Source organism: Falco rusticolus, chromosome 2, assembly GCF_015220075.1.
Source record: "Falco rusticolus isolate bFalRus1 chromosome 2, bFalRus1.pri, whole genome shotgun sequence".
Classification (NCBI taxonomy): Eukaryota; Metazoa; Chordata; class Aves; order Falconiformes; family Falconidae; genus Falco; species Falco rusticolus.
In genome coordinates this window covers 1,962,459-1,985,949 of record NC_051188.1, presented here as the reverse complement: position 1 = coordinate 1,985,949, position 23,491 = coordinate 1,962,459, and the positions used below count along the sequence as shown (strand labels likewise).

The 23,491-nt window shown below is 52.1% G+C and overlaps 2 protein-coding genes across 12 annotated transcripts in view; both read left to right on the top strand.

The window, feature by feature from the left end:
* NUP98 (nucleoporin 98 and 96 precursor) overlaps positions 1–12,062 on the top strand; it is a 41,459-nt gene extending 29,397 nt beyond the window's left edge. For all 11 annotated transcript variants that reach the window (XM_037378287.1, XM_037378297.1, XM_037378296.1 and 8 more), the window contains 13 exons: positions 294–458; positions 1,728–1,881; positions 2,909–3,329; positions 4,151–4,380; positions 4,697–4,966; positions 5,573–5,730; positions 5,939–6,082; positions 7,789–7,931; positions 8,484–8,705; positions 9,524–9,765; positions 10,254–10,408; positions 10,869–10,980; positions 11,561–12,062. In XM_037378287.1, coding sequence (XP_037234184.1) covers positions 294–458; positions 1,728–1,881; positions 2,909–3,329; positions 4,151–4,380; positions 4,697–4,966; positions 5,573–5,730; positions 5,939–6,082; positions 7,789–7,931; positions 8,484–8,705; positions 9,524–9,765; positions 10,254–10,408; positions 10,869–10,980; positions 11,561–11,778 — 2,634 coding nt within the window. In that variant the 3' untranslated portion in view covers positions 11,779–12,062. The remainder of the gene's footprint in view (positions 1–293; positions 459–1,727; positions 1,882–2,908; positions 3,330–4,150; positions 4,381–4,696; positions 4,967–5,572; positions 5,731–5,938; positions 6,083–7,788; positions 7,932–8,483; positions 8,706–9,523; positions 9,766–10,253; positions 10,409–10,868; positions 10,981–11,560) is intronic.
* Positions 12,063–15,405: 3,343 nt separating this feature from the next.
* Positions 15,406–18,482, top strand: CHRNA10 (cholinergic receptor nicotinic alpha 10 subunit). Its single transcript, XM_037376469.1, has 5 exons — positions 15,406–15,463; positions 15,785–15,930; positions 16,423–16,577; positions 17,000–17,532; positions 17,687–18,482. Exons 1-5 carry the CDS (start codon positions 15,406–15,408, stop codon positions 18,169–18,171), a joined length of 1,377 nt encoding a protein of 458 aa, XP_037232366.1. The 3' UTR covers positions 18,172–18,482.
* Positions 18,483–23,491: the final 5,009 nt, after the last annotated feature.

Sequence of the window (23,491 nt, the reverse complement as noted above, 5' to 3'; positions counted from 1 at the left end):
AAAATGGAAAACTGAAGAATAATTTCTTGAACTGAATGGCAGAACGTGGTAAACTTCAGGAGGGCATCACTAAACTGTGACTTCTTCACTTTAACTTGCACTGTTACATTACAACTCTGAAGAAAATGGGAATAGGTTATATATAGTCATCTCTAAACTTATTATGGAGTCTTGACACAAGCAAGGGTGTGCTCCACTCCATTTGCAGGTGATTGTTGGAACTATTAAATATACTTCTTGGCAAACTGTTGCAATCTGTGGTTGTCTGACATGGCCTCTGTATACGTCTGCAGACCCCAGAAATGGAGCAGCTGGGCAGGGTTGTGGAACTGGACAGTGATATGGCAGACATCACCCAGGAGCCCATTGCAGAAGATAATGTGATAGAAGAGCAGGGGGCAGTGCCTGCTTCGACTCACATTGTGTCAACCCTGGGTATTAACCCCCATGTGTTGCAGGTGAGTGTCTTGCCTTTTCCTCTCTTTCTGAAAGAGAGGACTTGGTAGTATTGATCACTGACTTCTCAGTTTGCCTCCCTAAGTGTATTTATCTACCAACTTGTGAAAAAACTACATCACACCTGTAGTATGATTAAAACTTGCATGTGAGACTTCTGTGCTGAATCTTCATAGGCAAGAAAAGCTTACTCATCTTAATGCTATAATTTAGAATTCTAAAATCTGAAGTATGGACAGTATGATTGGCTAAACCGATACCCAGACAGGACTGCCTTGGGCCCAGTTTGTGGACAGCAAGGTAATAGGAAATGTGGTCTTGATTTGGGTTTTAGTGTTGGTGTGTGTGTTTGGTGAAAGGATAGTACCTTGAACACTTGTTGGTTTCTACCTGTATTTTTAGTTTGTAAGGAAGAAGTAGTCCTAAAGTTATTATGTAAGCTGAAAAACAAGTAGACAGAGCTAGATCTAAGAAAATGTGATTATTTTAGTAGTAGTAGGAGAGCACTGCATCCAGCTCTGGCGTCCCCAACATAAGATGATCATGCACCTGTGGAGCAAGTCCAGAGGAGGCCACGGAGCTGGTCAGAGGGCTGGAGCCCCTCTGCTGTGGGGACAGGCTGGGAGAGCTGGGGCTGTGCAGCCTGGGGAGGAGAAGGCTGCGGGGAGACCTTAGAGCAGCTCCCAGTGCCTGGAGGGGCCGACAGGAAAGCTGGGGAGGGGCTTTGGGCAAGGGCAGGGAGTGGTGGGACAGGGGGGAATGGCTTGAAGCTGAGAGAGGGGAGATTTAGGTTGGACATGAGGAAGAAACCCTTCCCCGTGAGGGCGGCGAGGCGCTGGCCCAGGCTGCCCAGAGCAGCTGTGGGTGCCCCATCCCTGGCAGGGCTCAAGGCCAGGCTGGACGGGGCTGGGAGCAGCCTGGGCTGGGGGGAGGGGGCCCTGCCCCTGGCGGGGGGTGGGACTGGCTGGTTTTGAAGGTCCCTTCCAACCCAAACCCTTCTGTGATTTTTAGGACTTCACACCCATCCCTAACAAGTACTGTGACACTGATTTACCCAGTAGTTCGTCAGAGTTTATAATCAATTGACGAGCTTGCTTTTGGTACTCCTGAACTGTGTGCCTTCACTGCTGCTTGAAATATTTGTAGCATGAATGTATTGTTTGGTCATGTGGAACATGTACGTGTTACTTGGATTGGGAAGGATTGGTTAGATCAGTTAGCTACTGCTTTGAGAGTGGTTGCTGATGCGCAGGTTTGGCTTACCTTTTTAGATTATGAAAGCTTCTTTGCTTGCCGATGAAGACGACGTAGATTTAATCCTGGATCATTATCCTGGGAAACAACCTGTAAAAATGGATACTTCACAAGAGATCTGTTCTCCGAGGCTCCCTATTTCAAAATCACAAGGACAGAAAAGATACTCCGGTATTGTGAGAAACCACACGTTGCATGAAATAAAAGTTTAATTCTAATATTCAACAGGCAAAGTTCTGTCACTGGCTGAACATATGGCAGAAGAGTTGTGTGCTGTGGTGTTAGGATTGGTCAGCAGCCAGGTGCCTGCCTAGCTGCACTTTTGCTCCCCCTCCTCAACAGAATGGGAGAAGAAAATCAAATGAAAAAAGCTCATGGATTAAGATAAAGACAGGGAGATGGTTTTACTTGTGAGAGTGCCTAATAAGCAGACTTGACTTGAGTAAAATTGATTTATTGCTAGTTAAAATAGGCTGGGGTAGTGAGGAACAAAGAAAAATTGAAATGACACTTTCATACCCTGTCCTCCGTTCCCAGACCCGTCTTCATTCTTGACTCTTTTATTTCCTCCCGACCCTGGCAGGGCAGGGGGGTGGGGCATGGGGTCCATAGCAGATCCTCTCTGCTGCTCCTTCCTTCAGTTTCACACACCCCTGCCCCCCCCCCCCATCCCCCTACACCCCCCACCCCCCCCAGCCCCCCAGGCTCCCGCATGAGCCCTCTCCCAAGGGCTGCAGGCCAAATACCTGCTCCAGTGCCTGAAGCACTTCCTCACCTCTTTCTCTGACCTTAGTGCTTGCACTGCTGTTCTTGCTCTTTTTTTTTCTTTTTTTTTTCCCCTACCTGTGTAGCATCTCAAGCTCTTTCTGAAATTAGGGACTTCTTTGGAAATGGCACATTTTGGGGTGAGACTGTACCTGTACTATTCTTGGTGTAATACTACGTGCTTGCATTTTGATAATGCAGATTAGGCTATGCAAGGTGGGGTTAGTGGTCCTTAGTGCTGCAAATAATCATACTTAGCTAGCTGTTACCGTCACAAACCACAGCAGATGTTTTCACTGGCTGCTCAAGAAGTACTGAAATACCTTTTAAACCCCCCCCCCCCCAAAATAACTTTTAAAAGAAGCCTAGAAATGTACTGCTGAAAAGGGAATATCCCATTCATTTAAACGTTCTTCCTGCTTCTTCCTTGTAGCTGGTGGGTTGCTGCAATCCAAATTTGCTAATCTAGCTTTCCAACCACCAAGTGGTGCTCTGCAAGATTTCAAGGGGCCAAGGACTTTGAGCAGTTCCCCTTCCATTGCCGTTTGGTCAGCGACTTCTCCATTAGCATCTGTGTTCTCTGTACCTCTGTCGGTCCCTGAGGTACAGGTAAAAACAGTTGGCGTCCGCAGGCAGCAGGGGCTTGTACCTCTGGAAAAGTCCATCACCTACGGAAAAGGGAAGCTGCTGATGGATATGGCACTCTTCATGGGGCGCTCATTTCGTGTTGGTTGGGGACCCAACTGGACACTTGTCAATTGTGGAGATCAATTGAGTGGATCAAATGAAATGGAAGATCTTCAGTGTGAGTCTGTGGAATATGGATTCCTGCCAACTCCTGTTGCCCCAAAATCGTGAGTAGTGGTTTCCTTCAGGATGGTTCTGCCCTGCTCTCTCTCTGTGTTTAAAAAAAATCCTGATTGTAGTTTGATCGTCCTTCTGTTATGCAGAAGTGGTGCAAGATCATTGTTAGCCATGGAGATTTCCTTCAGGTTACTACTTCACAAAAATCTGTATGTCAAAAGATCTGGAATAATGCATAGTAAGAGTAGTTACTTTTTTTGAACAAGTAAATAGCACAGTCATCCAGCAAAAGGTTTAAGTGAGCAAGTTTAAAATTGTTGTCCAGGAGGCTTCTGATCTGCTACTGATTCTCCCTGAGAATCTGACCTACCTAAGAAATCTCTTCTTTAGATTCTGAATTCTCAGGCCCCTTCAGTTCTGCTTGTGTATAAAGCAGTATAGAGGTCTGTCTTGGATTGTGTAACTGTGTACCTAAACTTGGCTGGAATACAGCTAGATGTTCTGCCATGTAAGTCTTCCAAGAACCTTCTTGAGATGTTCTCCAGTGTATCCAACTTGCTGAGAGAATGAGGTGCTCTCACAGAATGTACTGGGGTATGGTAAGGTGTGCTAATTGCCTTTTGAGAGCTTGAAGCACCCAGTTCAGTGAGATTTATTAGCCAAAGTCTGATTCTAAGTCCCAGACTGTGTAACCAGGTTTTTCATACCTGGCTGTTGACATTGGAATCGTACATCTTACTGTTAACCATGTTAAAGTTAGGACAAGCTGCACAATGCAGCTGCTCCATGATGGGTGCTGTTCACTTGCATGGAGAACAATTCAGAATGTTGCTAGCTGGTTTTATCTTTTTTTTTTTTTTTTTTCTGCCAGACTCTTGGAATCCTCTTTCAAGGTTCATGTGGAGAAGTTGAGCTTAGAACAACAGAAGGTGGACAGAGACAAACAGCTGTATCTCATCCCTCTGGAGATAAAGCTGAAACACAGTACTGTCCACATGGATGAGCACTGTCCTCTTCTAGCACCCAACCCAGGAGTTTCTGCTATTCATGACTACGCTCACTGGGTTAGGAAGGCATCCGAGGACACCGCTTTGACAGAAAGTGAGTATAGAATAATTCTTTTCACAGTGGTGATAGTCAATCTGGAAAGCTGTCCAATTCAGATTAATTTCGGATTGCAACAGAGCAGTGAAATGTGAATAAAACAGAAAAATGGACTGTACCTCAGCATTCTTCCTAGAAGCATAAACATGGTTCATGGCATTTGAGGAGCTAGCTGACTTACTGCATCAACTTGTAACAGTAGGATATGCTTTAAGATACCCTGCAAGGTTATGCTTATAGTCTTTCCTTGAGACCTCTAAATACTCTTCTGTATGTTTTCACTCCTGATGACCAAGTAACTCTGTTCTGACAGCTATTGTGAAGCACTGGTGCTTGGCATGGACTTTATGTGAAGCAATCTGGGGGAACCTGAAAGAGTTAGAGGCCAACTTGGAGGAACCCAGTGAGTACATCCTGGCACTGGAGCGCAGAAAAGCCTTCTCTCGCTGGCTGTCGGAGACTGCTGCAGGACGAATTGAGGAGGAAGTCTCTTTGTCCCGACACGGTAATCACATAGAGGCTGTGTTCAGCTGCCTTACTGGGAAGAGAATTGGTGAAGCTTGCAGGCTGGCACAGCAGTCAGGTAAGATGTTTAAGTCTTTCAGCTTTTTGCAGGGAAGAGGAAGGGAATAAAGAGGATTTAAACTTTGGGGAGCGGCCACTTAGAGAACAGAGTTTTCCCTTGTCAGGCAGTGACTAAGTGGGGGGGGTTGACGGGTCTACTTGCTGCTTGAGTACATGGTCACATTTACACTGGCTTACTTGTCAGCTCTCCTACAGTTACGAAGTGATGCTGTACTGCATTTGGAACTCTTTTTTTGCATTGTATCTCCTTTTGAATTTTTCTTAATGTTCTTTTTAATTGAGTTTCTGTTAATTGGTTACACTTGTTTAAAAAATGTATATTTTTCAGAGCCTGATGGCTAGTTTCATCTTGGTCTTTTATGTTGGCTTACATCTTTTCTGTTTGCTTCCTCTGGGGACTCTGTGCTTCCCATTCTTTTGTCTTCTCCCCATGGGCCCCGTTCTAGCAGGTGTTTATGTAGTGGGTTATTTAATAAGAAATTGTGTACAAGGAACCAATTGTGAGGCACTTTGATCAGCCTACAGCTGCACAACTCTGAAACGGATAGCTGTGGCACTGGTAGGTGGGAGGATTTGTCTGATGTGCTCTTGTCCCCTGTTCCAGGTGACCACAGGCTTGCTCTGCTCCTTTCCCAACTGGCAGGCAGCCAGCCCATCCGGGACCTCCTCACCATGCAGCTGGTGGACTGGCACAGGCTGCAGGCAGACTGCTTCATCCAGGAAGAGAGATTGCGCATCTTTGCCCTGCTTGCAGGGAAGCCTGTAAGTTGTTACTCGGCTGTCTTGTCATTGACTTGACTTCCCCTTCTTGACAGCTGTAGCACTCAACCACAGCACAAGGTGCACAGCAGGAAAGTGGTACAACGTGGTGATGCATGTTTTTTTCACCGATGTAGCCTCTTACTGTGGTATGTCTGGAATGTACTGACCATTGTGTGCTAAGTTTGACTGAACTTATTTGTTTCTTTAGGTGTGGCAGTTATCAGAGACAATAAGTATCAATGTGTGTTCACTGCTAGACTGGAAGCGTTGCATGGCTGTCCACCTCTGGTACCTCCTTCCTCCAACAGCTTCTATTTCCAAGGCACTTGCAATGTATGAGTCAGCCTTTCAGGTAGGTCAGTTGTGCCTGGGTGAAAGGAGATCTTACTCGGTACAATTGACTGATGCTCCACTGAGACTTCTGTGAGCAATCAAGAATCACTGTGGAGGTACTGCGTACGGAATTGCATATGGGTTCATTATTTCAGTTGTTACGGCGTCAGATTCCTTCACTAGCTTTAACAATGAGTTTTTGCAGCAGTTCACTTAGATAGGAATGTTCTTTCCCCCACTGGAATGGGAATAAAGCACTGGGTTGATAATTCTAGTCCAGGAGTCCTCAAACTACGGCCCCCCAGGGTCCTCAATCTGGCCCCTGGTATTTACAGACACACACCACCACCACCACCCCCCCCCCCCCCGCTGGAGGTTGGGGGGGGGGGGAGGAACCAAGCAGCTGCAAATGACTTCCTGCCACTTCATCCGCGTGCCGGCCCCCTGTTTAAAAAGTTTGAGGACCCCTGTTCTATTCACTTCAGAACCTTAGGATCTGCTCTTTAGGATGTTGTGGCAACTTATTTGAAGCATATCTCCCACTGACTGAGTGCTTCCAGGTGTTTGATGGCTAGGCAATTGGGAAGATGGGTAGTGGCCAGCAGCAGGAAGGCCATTTGAGCTAGGTAGCCAGTCGGTTTTCCCAGTGTGATGACTGATACTCAGCTACCTCACTTCTAAAAGGGTCTTTGCTGAGCTATACAGTTTGTTACGCTTGCTATTTCTACAGCAAACTGCCTTACAGACAGTATGTGGGTACATGCATTATGCAAAGCCTTGTTTGTTGCTGTAGAGCTGTCAGCCTCTGTATACAGACAGGCAAAGGGCTCTGTTGAAAAAAGTGTTTAATCATTTAACTAAAGGTACTTCAGCCCTGGATCCGTATGCCCAAGCACAGCATCAAGTCTAGTAACTTCTAATCTATGCAAGTTTAATGCTGCAAGACTATTTCGTGTTACCTTTGTACGTAGTGTGTCAGTATAAAGTGTTCATCACTTCAAAATACCAAGCTTTAGTTTTATCGTGACTTAAAGTTAAGGTAATGCTATTAGGTTAGAATGTGGGGGTGGTCTCGCTGCAGCCTGATGATGTAGAGAAGTAGATACATCTCGTTTTCAGAACTTTGTCTAAGAGGGCTAATAACTGGAAGCCAGCAGAATGTGGAATGCTCTCCCAAATGCATATCTAGCGTTCCTACTAGCAGTGAAAATGTTGAGGATTTTGGTGATTCATCCTGGCTAGATGGTACAAAAGAACAGTTTTCTGGCGGCTCAGTACCCTGTACTTGGTGATTCAGGGCGTTCAGTGCTGCTTACTTAACTGTCCAGACTCTGCTTAGCTATAGAGGGAGGGAAAGCTTGCAGGGATGCGCTCTTCCGTTTGATTGAGACGTATGTGGTTTTCCAGCTATAAAATTGTTCAGGAATACAGGTTGTGTGAGAGAGCTAACTATACCTCCACACAGTGGCTTTTGAGAGCTCAGGGTGAGATCAAATTGAGCCTGCTGAAACATTTTGGGTTTAGGGTGTTGGGTGGTTTTTTTTCCTTCTTAGCATCATGCTAGTATATAGTTGCTTAAGTTTTAACCACAGGTGTGGTAGGCTGTGCCCTCTGCTTCAAAGCAGAGAGCATGCTCATGAGTGTGCTGAGCTGTTTGGAATGCAGAATGCAGCTTTGTTCAGAGTACTGTCTTTTAAACTGACTGTTAAATTTTTTTTTGTTTAGAAAACGCCAGAGTGTGAGAAATACGCATGCTGTCCTCTGCCTCCTTACCTAGAAGATTCTGGTTGTGTAATTGAAGAAGACGATAATGCGGGAAGACCTCTGAGAGATGTCTGTTTCCATTTGTTAAAGCTCTACAGTGACAGGTAAATGGGTAAATAGTTCAAAAACTATTTAGAAAAATCTTGATCAGACTTCTTGAATTCCCAAACCAGGGGTATGAAAGCAGCTTCAGTGTTTAGTGAACCACTTAGAGCAGTCAAAAGTCTGCCTTGCGTGTACACCCTTACAGAATGGGGCAACAACACTGCAACTGCTGGTGATGGTATAGATGATGAAACTTCAATTGTGGCGCACACTTGTGTTATTTTCTTACGATTTCTATGCCTGGAGAATGCAGTGAGCATGCTGCACTGTAGTTACCTTTTTTGAAGGCATCAAGAAATCTGTAGGAGAGCCACATACAAAATAAAAGATTGTGACAGTCTGGATGCAGACTCAAAAGAAGAGCAAAAAGATTTCAAGAGTTGCTCCTGTCTTTTAAAAACAAAACAAAAACCCCAAACCCCCACACTGGTGTAAGTCACATACACAATAATTGGAGGTGGGTGAAGGGAAAGAACTAGGTAGCAGTGAGTGTCTGATTTTGTTATGTGGACACAATTAGCTATTTATATTGCAAATATTTTTCCCTACAGGCACTATGATCTTGACCAGCTGCTTGATCCCAGGAGTATAACATCTGACCCTCTGGACTATCGTCTCAGTTGGCACCTGTGGGAAGTGCTCAGAGCTCTGAATTACACCCATCTATCCAAGCAGAGTCAAGGAGTGCTGAATGCTAGCTATGCTGCCCAGCTTGAGAGTGAAGGTCTTTGGAAATGGGCTGTTTTTATACTGCTGCATGAGCCTGATAGACAGTGAGTAGAAGAATATTTTTTTTCTGCCTTGAAAATAATGTTGCCTGTGTTAAAGCCCTGCTCTGTACACTGTAATTATCATGGCTTCTCACATTGAACTGGAACTGTGCAGCTGGAGATCTTTATGCCACTTGTAAAAATTGTGTGCTGGGATTACAAAGTGGCATGAATAATTCTGCTTAGTTAAATGTCATTAGATGTTAAATAGCATTGTATTGTAATGACTGAAAGTCCTGAACCATGCTACTGAAGCAGATATCATAGTAATTTTGATAACCTAGAGCTGTGTATATTGCCTGTGGCTCAGCAAGCTTACTACATTCAAGAACTTGCCTTGAAAACATCATTAATGCTAGAATACTGTAACTGTACCCGCTGGAGCTGAACAGAAGCAAGTGTGTTTGAAAGGAAAGCTTGGGAATTAAAAAATTGTCTTAAATTTGTAAATAACTCATCTTTTGTGAAACAGCTGTCATTAATGCACTGCATTAGAATTTTTTTTTCCAGCCAATAACTTCAAATAGAGCCTGTATATTACTTTTAGGGGCCTGGGTGATACTTAAATGTTCTAAGCTTAGAACATTTAAGATATTACAAGGTACTAGCAATGACATTGTTCTTAGCGGTTAACATGCACTGAAGAAATTTTAGAGCTTGCCTTAAACTAAGTCTTGCAAGACCTGACAAGGCTGGCTTTTGCAGTCACCAATAAATACTATGCAGCCTGCTGTTTAGCCTTTGGCTACTTGTATTGGACTGCGTGGTGCAGAACGCAGGATTGCTTGCTTGAGTAATGCCTTGTCCTCTCTTCCCCCCAGCATACGGGAGAAGGCAGTGCGTGAACTCCTAAATCGGCATTGTGTTCTCTCAGAGACACCGGAGTCTTGGGCCGAGGAGACTTTTCTGACACAGAGGCTCTGTGTCCCCCCGGAGTGGATTCATGAGGCAAAGGCAGTTCGAGCAAGGATGGAGGGCGACAAGCATAAAGAAGCCCTCTTCTTGTTCAAGGCTGGGCACTGGAACCAGTGTCACAAGCTGGTTGTCAGGCACTTGGCCTCTGGTGAGTCTGCTCTCCTAATATTTTTGCATTCTGGCTTTTGAACAGCACACAAACGCAGTAGGAACAGAAGTCATTGGGCATTCAGTAATTCAGAGGGGTAGGGCTGTGTTTCTAGCAACAGGGTTTGCAGAGAGTGGCTGTTTCAAAATGTGGTACCTGGCATGATGATTCTTCACTGCAAGCACGTGATAAGGGCAGTGCTTCACCTTCTGCACATCCACCTTGCTGTGCCAGGGGTGCCTTGGAACAAAGGCAGTGGTAGCATTCCTGGAGCCCTGATTCTGTGGGTGTCCCTGCTCTAGGAAATGGAATGGCTGTAGTCTTGCCTTTTGTAGGTCATAAATACAAGTATTGCCAGAAACGCTTGTCAAAAGAGTTACAAAACTGACTGAGAGTGCAGTCTGTCAGTTGCTTTTTCTCTAACAATCAATGTGCCTGACTTGTAAGAAACTTTTTTGTTCTGTTACTGACATGCTTGTTCTCTTTAGATGCTATTATTAATGAAAACTACAAGTACTTAAAAGGATTCTTGGAAGGTCTCGCCCCTCCAGAGCGTAGTGTACTCATCCAGGACTGGGAGGTGGCAGGGCTGGTCTACCTAGATTACATCCGTGTTATTGAGACGCTTGATAGGATTCAACAGGTAACAAACTAAAAAAAAATTGTATTTTTTTTCCCTACAGTTTGGAAGCACATACAGAGTCTTGCTTTTAGAATAACCTTTTATTCACTGATCAGTGCTAATGTTAATGTTTCCCTTTTGCAGACACTAACAAACAGAATACGGTACACCCCTGAAGATAGAGAGATTTGGTAGATACTGTCAAAATAAGATGTGGGCTCTTTCCTGTAGATATGCTTTATGTAGTATGGTGGTGAGATAAGTGGAAGAGAAGGAATAAAACCAGCAGTTAGCTGGCTAGTGGGGAGTCTGCATGTCTGTCCCCCCTAATTCAGTTCCAGACTTCTCATTTCAGGTGTTAACTTCAAACAGGTTTTAGTGTAGATTGCCTTCTGTTGGATGAGTTTTGGCTTAGAGTGCTCTTAAGTGGTCTGTGAGCAGTTCTGCTGGAAGGCTTTGGCTGACTCTCACTTGCTTTTAGCTGGATTGTTCCACCTACGAACTGGAGCGGTTACATACCAAAGTGACATCGCTGTGCAACAGGATAGAGCAGATACAGTGCCACAGTGCGAAGGACCGCCTGGCTCAGTCAGGTACAGTGACATCAATATCTAGCAGCCTGCTGGGAAAGCTGGTTTTACATCCTAGACCAGCTAGTTCTGGTTGTCACCTGGGCTGCCAGAATATCTGTCCCTTTGTGTGTGTGGAGAAGGAAGGCTGTGGTCAGTGAGGTGAGTCCTGAGTTGCTCCAGGAGTTACTGTACATGTGGCTGTTGATCATAATTTCAGGCAGGCTTTGTTGCCTAGTTGATGTGGCATCCAATGTCTGGCCTTTTCAGTAAAGCATATTGTCCGTACTTAATTTTACAGCTCCAGATACAGCCATGAGCATACTTGCAGAAGGCAGTCCAATCTAAGGAATAAGGTCAATTTTTGGTTACAGTGGTGGAGAAAGTCTGTGTGGAGAGAGGAGATTCACTGCTGGAGCTGAGAAAAGGCCAGGTCACACTGGCACGGCTCCACCAGCCCAGCCAGATGTCTTTGCTTCAAAACTTGATGTTGAATTGCTGTTCAAGCGCACACCTCTGCAGGCTGAGCTCTTAGCTCACATGCTAGCTCCTACTCTGCAGTATGGTGCGGACCTTGCAGAAATGTTCCTCTTGCTCTTTCCAGATATGGCCAAGCGCATCGCTAACCTGTTGCGGGTGGTCCTCAGCCTGCAGCATGCCCCAGAGCCCGTCACTGACTCCATGCCTGACCCACAGCGTGTCCCTCTTCGCCTGCTCGCTCCCCACATTGGACGGCTGCCTATGCCGGAGGACTATGCCTTGGAGGAGCTCCGCAGCCTCACCCAGTCTTACCTGAGGGAGCTGACAGTAGTGACTCATTGAGGAAGAATCCTTTCCATCCTTTGACAGTTTTTATTGTTTGTTAACTGTTTATCCTTGTTCTGAGGGCGAACCACCTCTCTAGCCACGCAGATTTTTCCAGAGGTGTAAAACAGCTTTAGTTTGTGGGCTAACACAGGGATTTTTGTAACCTGGGGGAGCATTGAGACTGGTTTGACCTTGCTGGCTGGTGCCCTCAACCACACAACGTTTTCCTAGAGTCAATAAAACACCTTTTGCCAAACCTGTCTGCAGGTGAGATTGTCCCTGTGGAGTGGGGCACAGTGTGGGCTTTGTCTCCTGGCTGATCCTTTTCACTCCTTTTGTTGCAGTACAGAGGATGGTGAAGCAAATTCTGGGACAGTTTTCCATGGGGCAGATTTCCACTTCGGTGGGACTGCGCTTGGTAAACCAATGAACCTTTGGCATCTGAACTCATGGCGGATAAGCTTTAACTAGGGCTTTGTGTTAAAAGTTTGCTCTGTGATTGGGGGTGGGAGAAGGGACTGAAGTTTGGAAGTTCCTTCCTGCATTCTCTTGCTCGGTTGGAAACCTGCCAACGTGTTGTTTAATTTCTCCATCCTCCACCTCCAAAAGTAAAGCAGGCTGCTCTCCTGACTCAAGAGGAAAGGAGGTGGCACCTCTGTGTGTGCCTTATGGTGAGCTCTGCACCATGCAGGCCTCAGAGGGTGGACATCTCCTGGGTCCCGTGCGCAGTAAAACACAGGAGCTTGTCCTCATAGTTGCTGCATTCCGTGCTGCTGATGGGAGGGGGCAAATTCTGCACAGAAAGCACAAACTGCCAGAAAGGTCACCTGCCCGAGGAGCAGAGCAGCCTGGCTGCCCTGGCACTTCAGCCTGCCTCTGCGCTGTCGGATGGCAGCTGGTGTAGGTATTAGGGGTGTGTGCACTCAGACAGGCAGCCCCTCGACCAGCATGTGCCACCTGGCACACGCGCTCATCTGTTTGCCGTGTTACACAGAGCAACACGTGTTACGGAGCCCCCGTCTAGTCTAAGAACATCCTGCAAGCACATAGCTGACCGTGGCATTGTGCTCTGGTATGTACAGTCTTGACTTTCTGTGTTTGGAAACCGACTATTTTTGGAAGAAGAAAAAAAGAAAAGCTGTCTATTAGTCTGCTCTGATTTCAGGGTTACTGCAGTGGCACCTCCTGCCATGGCCCGCCAGCCGTGGCTCACAGTGGCTTCCAGCCCACCTGGTGCTGCTTTGTATTGGCTCACTGAAGGTCTTTATGCATGAGGATTATGTAAAGGTTTTTATTAAAAAAAATATAAATAAATGATCTAGATTATTTTCCTGTCTTTTTGAGAACAATAAATAAAATCTTTATAGTATTCCCATGGTTTCCTTTGCTTTTTAAGCAAGACTTCAGTTTCATAGGCATGTGACCCTTGGCTTGTCATACCTGGGTGGCTTGGGCTGGCTCAGGTGGTGGCACAGCTTGTGTGACGGGTGCAGGGATGGTGTTGGGAAAGCTGAATTCCCCTGGAACTGAATCTGTTGGATGTGAGGAGCAGCAGGGAAGGTGTTTACAGGTGTATTGGCACCGATGGATACGGGAAAAGGTGGCTCCGTGTGGAAGGAGAACAGGGATGCAGCACAAGGGACGTTGAGAAGGTACTGGATGTTGTCTTCATCTTTATCTTTGGGTAAGACTGGCCTCCAGCAGCCACAGATGTCTGGGAGCAGTGGGAAGGGTCAGAGTAAGGAAGACTTGGCTTGGTGCAGAGGGGTGTGGCTGGGGAGCACTTAGAGGGGGCATCCTGCATACCTGGGACCAGGCAGGGTGGCCCCATGAGGGCTGAAGGAGCTGCAAGATCGCTTTGATAGTGTTAGAAGGTTGTGGTGATGGAGAAGGTTCATTCAGAGCTGTGGAAGAAAAAGTCACCCCTGTCTCGAGGAGGGTAGGCCAAGTGTGAAAGAATGGAGCTACGGGGTGGTGAGCCTCACCTGGTGCGGTGACAGAGCATGTCCTGGGAACTGTGGAGATGGGAAGTAGAGGGGATCCTGAAGGAGACGGGTGGGGGAACAGCCTTTCTTGGAAGGGGATTTTCTGGAAAGAGGTGAGGGATGGACCAGATTACATCATCATGGCAAAGGGAGGGAAGTGCTTTTCCCATGCAACACAAGGTTTGTTCAGGCTAAAAACTGGCGTGTGCTGGTAAAAGCGTGAAATAAACCCTGAATAAATATCCTTGATTGGGCACAATCCAGACCTCTGCTTCCCAGGGCTGGGTGTTGCTGGGTGCCTGGCAGTCTCTTCTCTTCCGAATGGGGGGCTGGGCGGGACCCACTCCCCAGTGCCAGCTCTCTGGCATGAAAAGCTGTAAAAGCAGTGGTGATTTATATCTTCTTGCCCATGCAAGGTGACTGTCCTGCTGTGCCAGCATCACCACATGTAAACTTGACACTGGGCTGTGCTGTGCGGAGAGCCAGGTCACTCTGGCTTTGCGTCGTTCCATTAGCATAATTGCATCTCTGCAAACCCAGCTGCTGCCCTGGGCGGAGGAACAGAGTGCCCAGGACTTTGGCCTGGGGATGAATAATTCACCACCTGGAAACAAAACCTCCAGCCTTAAAACTGATCGGTGCACTGCTTGGCATCTGCTGCCAGGGATCAGCATGGGAAAGGTGCCAGGGAGGTGCTGGGGGAACAGGAGGCAGTGGCCTCCCCCCATGGCTGGAGCCAGGGAGCTGCTCCGGCACCCCTGGGCAGGGACCTCTCTGCCACTTGCTACTTTGTCTCCTGGGTCATGTCCCTTAACCTCCTGGAATTTTGTTCTCACCAGATGGGAATAATCATCCCCTTCCCTTTCCTTGCTCTTTTACTGGGGAGTGGGATGTCCCTTGCTGTGCATGGTAGTTCCTCCACCCAGGGGCCTGCAGCATCTGCCCTTGGCTCTTCCCAGTGCCCTGGCCTCAGTGGGCTTCAGTGCCCCAGTGTGTCCCGGTCAGCCCCAGGCTTTCCTTCTCCAGCTTGCTCTGGGCCAGGACTGTGGGCAGTGGTGCCCTCTCCCTGCAGCCCCCCGGGCCAGAGGTCCCTCAGGCTGCTGGTTTCTAGTGCACGAAGCTGCCAACCAAGAGTGAAGCTGCTGCCAGCTCTGGGCAGACAGAAGCTCCGGACAAGATGGCAAAGAGTGACCTTGTCCATGCCTGCTCCAGCTCACTGCTGCACGGTCCTTGTCACCACGGTCCTGTCCCTGAGCTGCCTGGCGCAGGCAGAGAAGGGGCTGCCCACTGGTGCGGCCAGGAGGGTCTTGTGGCAGTGACGGTTCAGGGTGCCGGTGGGCAAAGCCTCCCCTGGGCTGGGGCAGCTGACAGGCAGCATGTCACTGCCCGGCACCCAGACCCGTGCCAAAGGGGCTCAGCTGCACCCAAACCCCCGCCCAGACCCCCTGCCACGTCCCAGCTGGGCACCCTCAGGGTCGCTTTCCATTACCCTCTGCCACAGAGCTTGCTGCACTGAGACTGTCGGTCCCAAGGGAGGCTGTGCCCCCCCCCCGTCCCAGTCCTGACGTCACCCCAGCACTTACAGGCAGCGCGCCCCCCCCCCCCCCCCCCCCGGCCCGTGTCCCCCGGGACCTGCGCAGGGCGGGAGTGCGGCGGGATGGAGCCTGGAGCTCCGCTGCTAGCCCTCTGCCTTGCTGGCTGCCTCCTGGCCCAGGGTAAGCAGCAGAGGGGGTGGCAGGGGGTGCTGGCACCCCCACACCCCACCCCCAGCCCTGGGCGTGGGAAGAGGGTCTGCCAGCCCCTGCAAGCAGCAGCAGCGCTGCACATCGGGCATCTCTGGGAGGGGGACAGTGTCGGTAGGATGGAGGGCTCCGGCTGGTGGCGAGGAGGGACAGGGGCCCTGGCATGCTCCCCCCCGCCCCGCTCGGTTGCCAGGGGGTCCCCGTGCCTAGGTCCTGGGCATCCCTCGGGGGGGTCCTGCTGCACCCCTGGGGCTTGCGCCACGGCTCCTCCAGCCGCAGTCTGGGTGCCTGCAGGCTGCCGGGGGGCGCAGGGCAGGTTCGCCTACAAGCTGCTCCACGACCTCTTTGCCAACTACTCCAGCGCCCTGCGCCCCGTGGAGGACACAGACCGGGCGCTCAACGTCACCCTCCAGGTCACGCTCTCCCAGATCATCGACATGGTGAGTGGCCAGGTGTGGCACCAGCCCCGGCAGCCCAGCCCAGCCCAGCCCAGCCCAGCCCAACCGAGGCTGTTGGGTTTTTGGCTCCTGGTTACTGCTTGGCCAAGCTCTGCTCTCCCGCAGCGGGTCCTGCTCGACCCAGAGTCGATGTTCATCCCTTGAAACCAGCCCATACCCCCCAAAACCAGCCCAGCTTCACCCAACAGCTCAGATCACCTGAACACAGCTGACCATGCAACACCAGCATAGACAGACAGACAGAAGACAGACACCCCCCGACAACCCCCCCCCCCAGCCACACCCCCACACCCCCATGAGGTCAGACCACTTGAAACCAGCTCACATCCCTCCATACCCCCAAAACCATCACAACCTCCTCAAAGCCAGCTCAATCCCTTGGGACCCTTACAGAGGCGATCGGGTGGGGGTCCAAGATAGGGGGGCCAGGCAACACCGGGGTCTCTCCCCATGCCCACCCTCTTTCCTTGGCAGGACGAGAGGAACCAGGTCCTCACCTCCTACCTGTGGGTCCGCCAGGCCTGGCTGGATGCCCACCTTACCTGGGACAAGGACACCTATGACGGCATCGACAGCATCCGCATCCCCAGCAGCTATGTCTGGCGGCCAGACATCGTCCTTTACAACAAGTGGGTTATGCTCGCCCCCCGCCCCCCCCCTTCCCCCTCCCCCCCCCCCAAGTGGAGGGGGCTCAGGCTGGGGCTGGGGCAGGCTGCACAGGGTATTGCCTGCCTTGGGGCTGTGTGGCTGCACGTGGGGTGGGAGCAGGGAGGTGGGTGGGTGATGTAGGGATATGGTCATACCAAATGGGTGACTGGGGGGCAGCAGGTGCAGGGGGGTCTGGCAACAGCCAGGTGTGCCTGGCAGCAGCCTGCTGGTTGGGACGTGTCAGCATGGGGGTGGCCAGGGGCACTGAGCCACCTCTTTGCGGGGCAGGGTGGTACGGAGAGGGGACGTGGTATTGGGTGGAGGTGTTTGGCCCTGGCCCTGCAGACCCTCACCCCATATGGGGCTCGGGGCTATCCTGGCCCCATGGACGTCCCTCCCCCAGTGCTGATGACCGCTTTGGTGGCTCAATGGAGACCAATGTGGTGCTGCGCTCTGATGGGCACATCATGTGGGACTCACCCGCCATCACCAAGAGCTCCTGCAAGGTGGATGTCTCCTACTTCCCCTTTGATGGGCAGCGGTGCCGCCTCACCTTTGGCTCCTGGACCTACAATGGGAACCAGATCGACCTCCGCAACCGTCTAGACACCGGGGACCTGACAGACTTTGTGGAGAATGTGGAGTGGGAGGTGCTGGGCATGCCAGCCACAAGGAACGTGATCACCTATGGCTGCTGCTCCGAGCCCTACCCCGATGTCACCTACACATTGCTCCTCCGCCGCCGTGCCTCCTTCTACATCTTCAACCTGCTCCTGCCCTGCATCATGGTCTCCTTTCTGGCACCCCTTGGCTTCTACCTGCCTGCCGACTCAGGGGAGAAGGTCTCGCTGGGGGTGACAGTGCTGCTGGCCCTCACTGTCTTTCAGCTGCTGGTGGCAGAGAGCATGCCACCCTCGGAGAGTGTCCCACTCATCGGTGAGCCTCAGCAGCACCCAGGACCCTCCCATGGGACCAGGGTGTCTGCGCTGGGGTGAATGCACAGCACCCAAACTGGAGTGCTGTGGCACAGGGATGGGGTTGCAGGTCTCTAACCCTTCCGCCACAGTGTCACCGCCCATTGTCCACACAGGGAAGTACTACATTGCCACCATGACCATGATCACGGCCTCCACTGCGCTGACCATCTTCATCATGAACATCCACCACTGTGGCCCAGGGGCCCGATCTGTGCCCCCTTGGGCCAGGTGGCTTATCCTCCACCACATGGCCCGGCTCTGCTGCGTCTATGAGGTGGGCGAGAGCTGCAAGAGCTCCCGGCGGGTCCTGGGTGGGCGGGCAGGCAGTGGGGAAGCTGGGGGTCTGGGAAAGAGCCCTGGGGAGGGGGAGGCAGGTGCCGAGGCAGGGGGCTGCCCCAGGGACTGCTGCCTGTGCCACCATGATGGCCTGCTGAGGAACGTCAGCTACATCGCTGGCTGCTTCCGACGCCACCGAGCCACCCAGCACCTGACTGGCGAGTGGAAGAAGGTGGCCAAGGTGATGGACCGCTTCTTCATGTGGGTCTTCTTCTTCATGGTCTTCCTCATGAGTGTGCTAGTCTTGTGCAAAGCTGCCTGACGGTCTCACACACCAACTGCCCCCATACACCCCCTGCCCACAATGCCCCCCAAGGACAGAGGTGACCATGGGTGCCCCATGAGGGTGGCTTATCCCAAGCACCCATTGGACCCCCATGGAGCTTCACAGTGGGAGCTCCACCAGCGCTGGAGGAGAGAAACCCAACAGCGGGACCCTAACCCTGGCCAGGGCCACCCTGAGCTGCAGGCTTGAGGGGCCTCAGTCCCGTGGACGGCTGTTCCAGGGCATGCACCCATGTGCCCTCATTGCACCCTGCACCCCAGAAATCCCACAAACTGGAAATAAACCATGAAGCATGAATCCTCTCTTTCCTGCCTGGGTTCTAGGGGGGTCCTAGGACCTCACTGCCCTGGGGAGGGGTGCAACACCGGCACTGGCACCAGCTGGCATGGGCTGGGGGTGTGCATGCCATGTGCAACAAAGAGGTGTGAGACTGCCGTGACACCACTCAAATGAGGGTGCGGGGAAGTCGCTGCCCATCTCCTCTCGGTGCTGGCTGAGGCAAGAATGTCACCTCAGAAGGATGGAGGGATCTGACCCTCGATGCCTTAAATGATAAACATGTAGTGTTCCCTGTGGGAAGGAGTGTGGGGCCTGGCAGGAGCTCTGCCTGGGGAGGGAGGCATTGACTCAGTGTTGAGGCAGAGACAGAACTAGACTGCTGAGGCTGGAGAAAGTTCTGGGCACCATCTGATCGAACCCCACCCTGAGCTGGTGGCCCAGGACCATGTCCAGATGGTTCTGAGCATCCAAAAGGATGGACACTCCACCAACTCCCTGGGCAACATCTGCCAGGGCTTGGGACCCTCACAGAGAAAAGTCTTTCCAAATGGTCAGAGGGAACCTCCTGTGTTCCAGCAAGTGACCATGGCCTTGGGTCCTGCACTGGGTATAAATGGGAAGAGCCTGGCTCCATCCTCTTAGCACCTGCCTGCGGGTCTTAATGTACATGGGTGAGATCCCCCTGAGCTCTCTCTTCTCCAGGCTGAACAGCCCCAGGTCTCTCCGTGGAGGAGCCCCTCCCTTGACCTGCTGCCCGTGCTCCTCCTCATGCAGCCCTGGACACCCTTGACCACCCTTGGCCATGGTCAACTTGGTGCCCACCAGCACCTTCTCTGCCAAGCTGCTTTCCAGCCGGGCGTCCGCAGCCTGTGCTGGTGCCGGGGCTTGTTCCTCCCCAGGGGCAGGACTCGGCACTTGCTGCACCCAGTGAGGTTCCTGCCAGCCCCTTTCTCCAGCCCAGCCCGGTCCTCCGAAGGCAGCGCAACCGCTGGGGTGCCAGACACGACCACCCCCCATTTTGTGGGTGCCAGCAGTGCCCAGTGCCAGCCCGTCCCTACTGGGGTTGGGCACTGACGGTGTCGCAGCCCCAGCTGTGGGATGGATGGACGAGCCACAGCACCAGGGAGAGAGAAAACATTTCTTTTTTAACATTTCAGATGGGGGGGGGAGCTTCCCAGGCAGTTTCCAGCCCTGCACTCCCCCAGCTGCTCACTGGCAGGGGATCGTGCTCCTCTTCTGGCACCAGTGCTGCCACCACAGGGGCTTGCAGAAGCGGATGCAGTGGGGCCGCTAGTGGCGTCTCCACCAGTCCTCTAGGAAGCCACGCAGTCAGGTGTAGCCCTTCCGCAGGCATCATCCTGCCCAGCACAGCTCTAGGGCCACCTGGCCACGTGCCCTGCGCCTGGTGCTGGGTTCTGGGGTCTGCCATGGTGCTCCTGCCCACGGAGGTGATGTCCTGGCCACTGGTGCTGCTTCTGCCTGGCTCCACGGGGCTCCTCTTGTTCACCTCCATCGGGCTCCTCCTGCCTGCTTGCACAGGGCTGCCTCTGCCTGGTCCTGTCTCCTTATGTTTGTCCTTGTCCCCATCCGCAACCTTGTCCATGTCTGTCCCCACCCCTGGCACCCCCACTCCAAGGCCCTTAGGCCACACTCTGGTCCCCAGCAGCCCCAGAAGGACCTGGACCTCCTTCCTCACTTGGGGGATGAAGAGCACCCAGGCGGGGCTCAAATGACCGGCGGCCCTGCCAGCCCTTGCACCCCCTCGCTGCTGGGCCACCTTTGCTTGCAGCGCTGCCTGCAACTGATTGCTCATCGTGTGCGTGGCTTGGACAAAGCTGTTGGTCTTGAGGAAGAGCTCCCTCATGGCCACGTTCATGACTGGGGGGCTGCCAGAAGTTGTCTCCACAGCTATGGGGCTCTGCGCCCTGTCCCTGTCCCCTCTGTCCTTGGGGACCCACTCTTCCTCTGGCTGCGCTGGCAGCTCCAGTGGGGGCTCCAGGCCAAGGGACAGCCCCACCTCACCCGCTGGACCCTCAACGTCCCTGGGGGACAGGGGACAGGGAAGATCCTGTGCAAGTCAGTGCTGCTGGCTGCACCGGGCCAGGGCTCGAGGAAGGAGTGGATGGAGCCCAGGGAAGGCATGGAAGCCAGCGTGGCCTGCGGGGACAGGTGCTCCCTGCTCTGTGTCCTGTCCCCACTGCCCCCAGGAACCCACACTTGCTTAGGCCTTGCTGGCAGCTCCAGGGGAGTGTCCAGGCTGACGGCTGCCCTGGATCTCCTGAGAGCCCCTTGATGGCCTTGCAGGACTCAGGGGGGCCACACAGGTCCCTGCAGCCAGCTCTGCTGTTGCAGCCGGCCAGGGCTCTGGGAAGGAGCAGGGGGAGTTCAGTGAAGAGGAGCTGCTCCGGGACAGGGAGTGCGGCACGGTCTCTGGGGAGCAGTGCTCCACGCTTGACGCTTCCAGGCTTGCCCTGCAGAGGGGGAGAGGGAAGAGACCCCCGCTGCACCCGGCCCCTCCGGCGGGACTCACGGGCAGCACACCCTCCTTGGCGGCAGGCAGCGCTGCCCAGCGTGGGCAGGGGCAGGGCATGGGCTGAGGGTCTGGGGCAGGACCTGTGGGTGTCCCCTGCGCTTACCCCATCTCCACGGTTGGTGTGGGCTTCTCTGCTGCTCCATGTGCCTGGGGAGAAGCTGCCAAGAGAGGAGATGGTGTGAGTGGCCAGCAGCCCAGAGCCCCAGGCCAGGCCTTCTGCAGGGTGTCACCCGTTTCCAGGTCACTTGGAGCTGGAGCAAATGTGAGAAAGAAATGAAACTCTGGCCTGGAGACAAGAGTTTAAAACCCACCTGGGTGAGGCTGTCTATAAAGGAGCCAGGAGACACCTCGGTTCTGCCCCCATCCAGCCTCATAGGGATCGGGGACTGGCAACAAGCAGCTTCCCCCCCAATGCCTGGGGTTACCCTGAAGCCCCTGCACTTTGTCCCCAAGTTTGGCTGAGCCCACCCCCGCCGGACTGAGGGCCAGATGGGGCTGGGCATGCTCCTGCAGCTGCCTGGACCTGCTTCTGCCTCAGGTCCCTGCTGAGAGCCCTGTGAGCAGTGTTGGCACAGGGCTAGGGGCTCTGTGGGACCCCTGCCCCACTTTATCGAAGGAAGAAACACCCTTTTGTTATATCACTGTATACGAGCTGTTGCAGTTTTACCTCAGCTAGTAATAAGTACCATGCAGTCGACTGCTCCCTCCCCAGTGCCCCGAGAAGAATGGGGAGGAAAATTGGCAAGGAATGTAAAACCTCAGGGCTGAGATAAGAACAATTTATTAATTAAAATAAAATAAAATAGGAGGAAGAAAAGTCAACAATAGTAATAATAAAAACAACAACTCAAAAAGCTACTTGGTACTAAAACTTTGCTGTGTTGAAGTTCACATCTTACTAAAGCAGAGGGTTTTTTTAAACAGATGGATTATTCATAATCAAACACTCTATGATCATATTACAACACCTCCAGTACAAAACATGGTGAGGATTGAAATTGTTTCAGATGGTATCTCTCCCAGAATACTAACCACAGGGGAAACTGAATTGTTTGCACCAACAGATTGTGTGGTGGGACTGCGACCGTGATATCAGTCTAGATGTGAGGATTCCTATAATAACCACAGAGAATGCGGTATGGTTCTGCACCCCAACTTCTCCTCTTCTTTTACATCCTCTGTTGGTATCGGATTCTTGAGTTCTAGTATTTCAGGTATCTTAAACAAATACCCGTGCGTTATCTACAGGAGGCAGCATCAAAACGGTGTTATTGGTGTTGTGAACCAAAGAGCAACCTGAAGTTCAATCTGACAAAGTGCAAGCCATAGCTCTTCAATCAGTGCGGCTGATCACCCCACATCAGGTTATGAAACCTGGAGCGATGCAGTCTGAATCTTGGGCTTCATCAAAAGCCACACAGCCAGCAGGCCCAGGGAGGTGATTGTCCCCCTCTACTCCACTCTGCTGAGATCCCACCTGGAGCGCTGCGCCCAGCTCTAGAGCCCCCCACATCAGAAGGACACGGACCTGTTGGAGCGGGCCCGTCGGAGGCCACGGAGCTGGTCAGAGGGCTGGAGCCCCTCTGCTGTGGGGACAGGCTGGGAGAGCTGGGGCTGTGCAGCCTGGGGAGGAGAAGGCTGCGGGGAGACCTTAGAGCAGCTCCCAGTGCCTGGAGGGGCCGACAGGAAAGCTGGGGAGGGGCTTTGGGCAAGGGCAGGGAGTGGTGGGACAGGGGGGAATGGCTTGAAGCTGAGAGAGGGGAGATTTAGGTTGGACATGAGGAAGAAACCCTTCCCCGTGAGGGCGGCGAGGCGCTGGCCCAGGCTGCCCAGAGCAGCTGTGGGTGCCCCATCCCTGGCAGGGCTCAAGGCCAGGCTGGACGGGGCTGGGAGCAGCCTGGGCTGGGGGGAGGGGGCCCTGCCCCTGGCGGGGGGTGGGACCGGGTGGTCTGTGAGGTCCCTTCCAGCCCAAGCCATCCCCTGATTGTGTGGTTCTGTGGTATTAGCTGAAGGAGCTGGAGCAATGGCATGCGTATCACTGGAAGGAGACTGCAGTCCTGTTTTCCTCCCTTATCACAGGATGGCTCGTTGGGCTTTCTACTCTTGTACTACAAGGTGCCCTGGATACATTTCTGTGAGCTCAACATGCAAATAATTGGCTCTGGTTGGCCGCTACTGTAACTAAATAATCTGCTTTTTGTATTGAGGAGTATTAACAGCTGCAGATCTTCTGATGAGTCTTTGTGAGGCCCATGCGACTGTACTGTGAGCCCTGGCAACACCCTGAGAGAGAGAGGGAGGGAGGGAGATCACCAGTCCTGCACCCAGCGTCAGACCTGCCAATGGGGGTATTCAGTGCAGAGAGCACTTCAGAGGCTTGTACCTGCTCCTACTTACTGGCCCCAGTCCCTGGGCTTCCGGAACCGCCTCTCTCCCCAGCTCCAGGAGTGCTGGAGACACCCGTCAGTCAAGGGAAGGGACACC

Bases quoted from the DNA above. Each gene is read 5' to 3' on its own strand.
- CHRNA10 (XM_037376469.1), top strand. From the start codon at position 15,406: ATGGAGCCTGGAGCTCCGCTGCTAGCCCTCTGCCTTGCTGGCTGCCTC. The intron at 15,464-15,784 runs GTAAGCAGCAGA...GGGTGCCTGCAG, and splicing joins TGGCTGCCTCCTGGCCCAGG to GCTGCCGGGGGGCGCAGGGC. The intron at 15,931-16,422 runs GTGAGTGGCCAG...TTTCCTTGGCAG, and splicing joins TCTCCCAGATCATCGACATG to GACGAGAGGAACCAGGTCCT.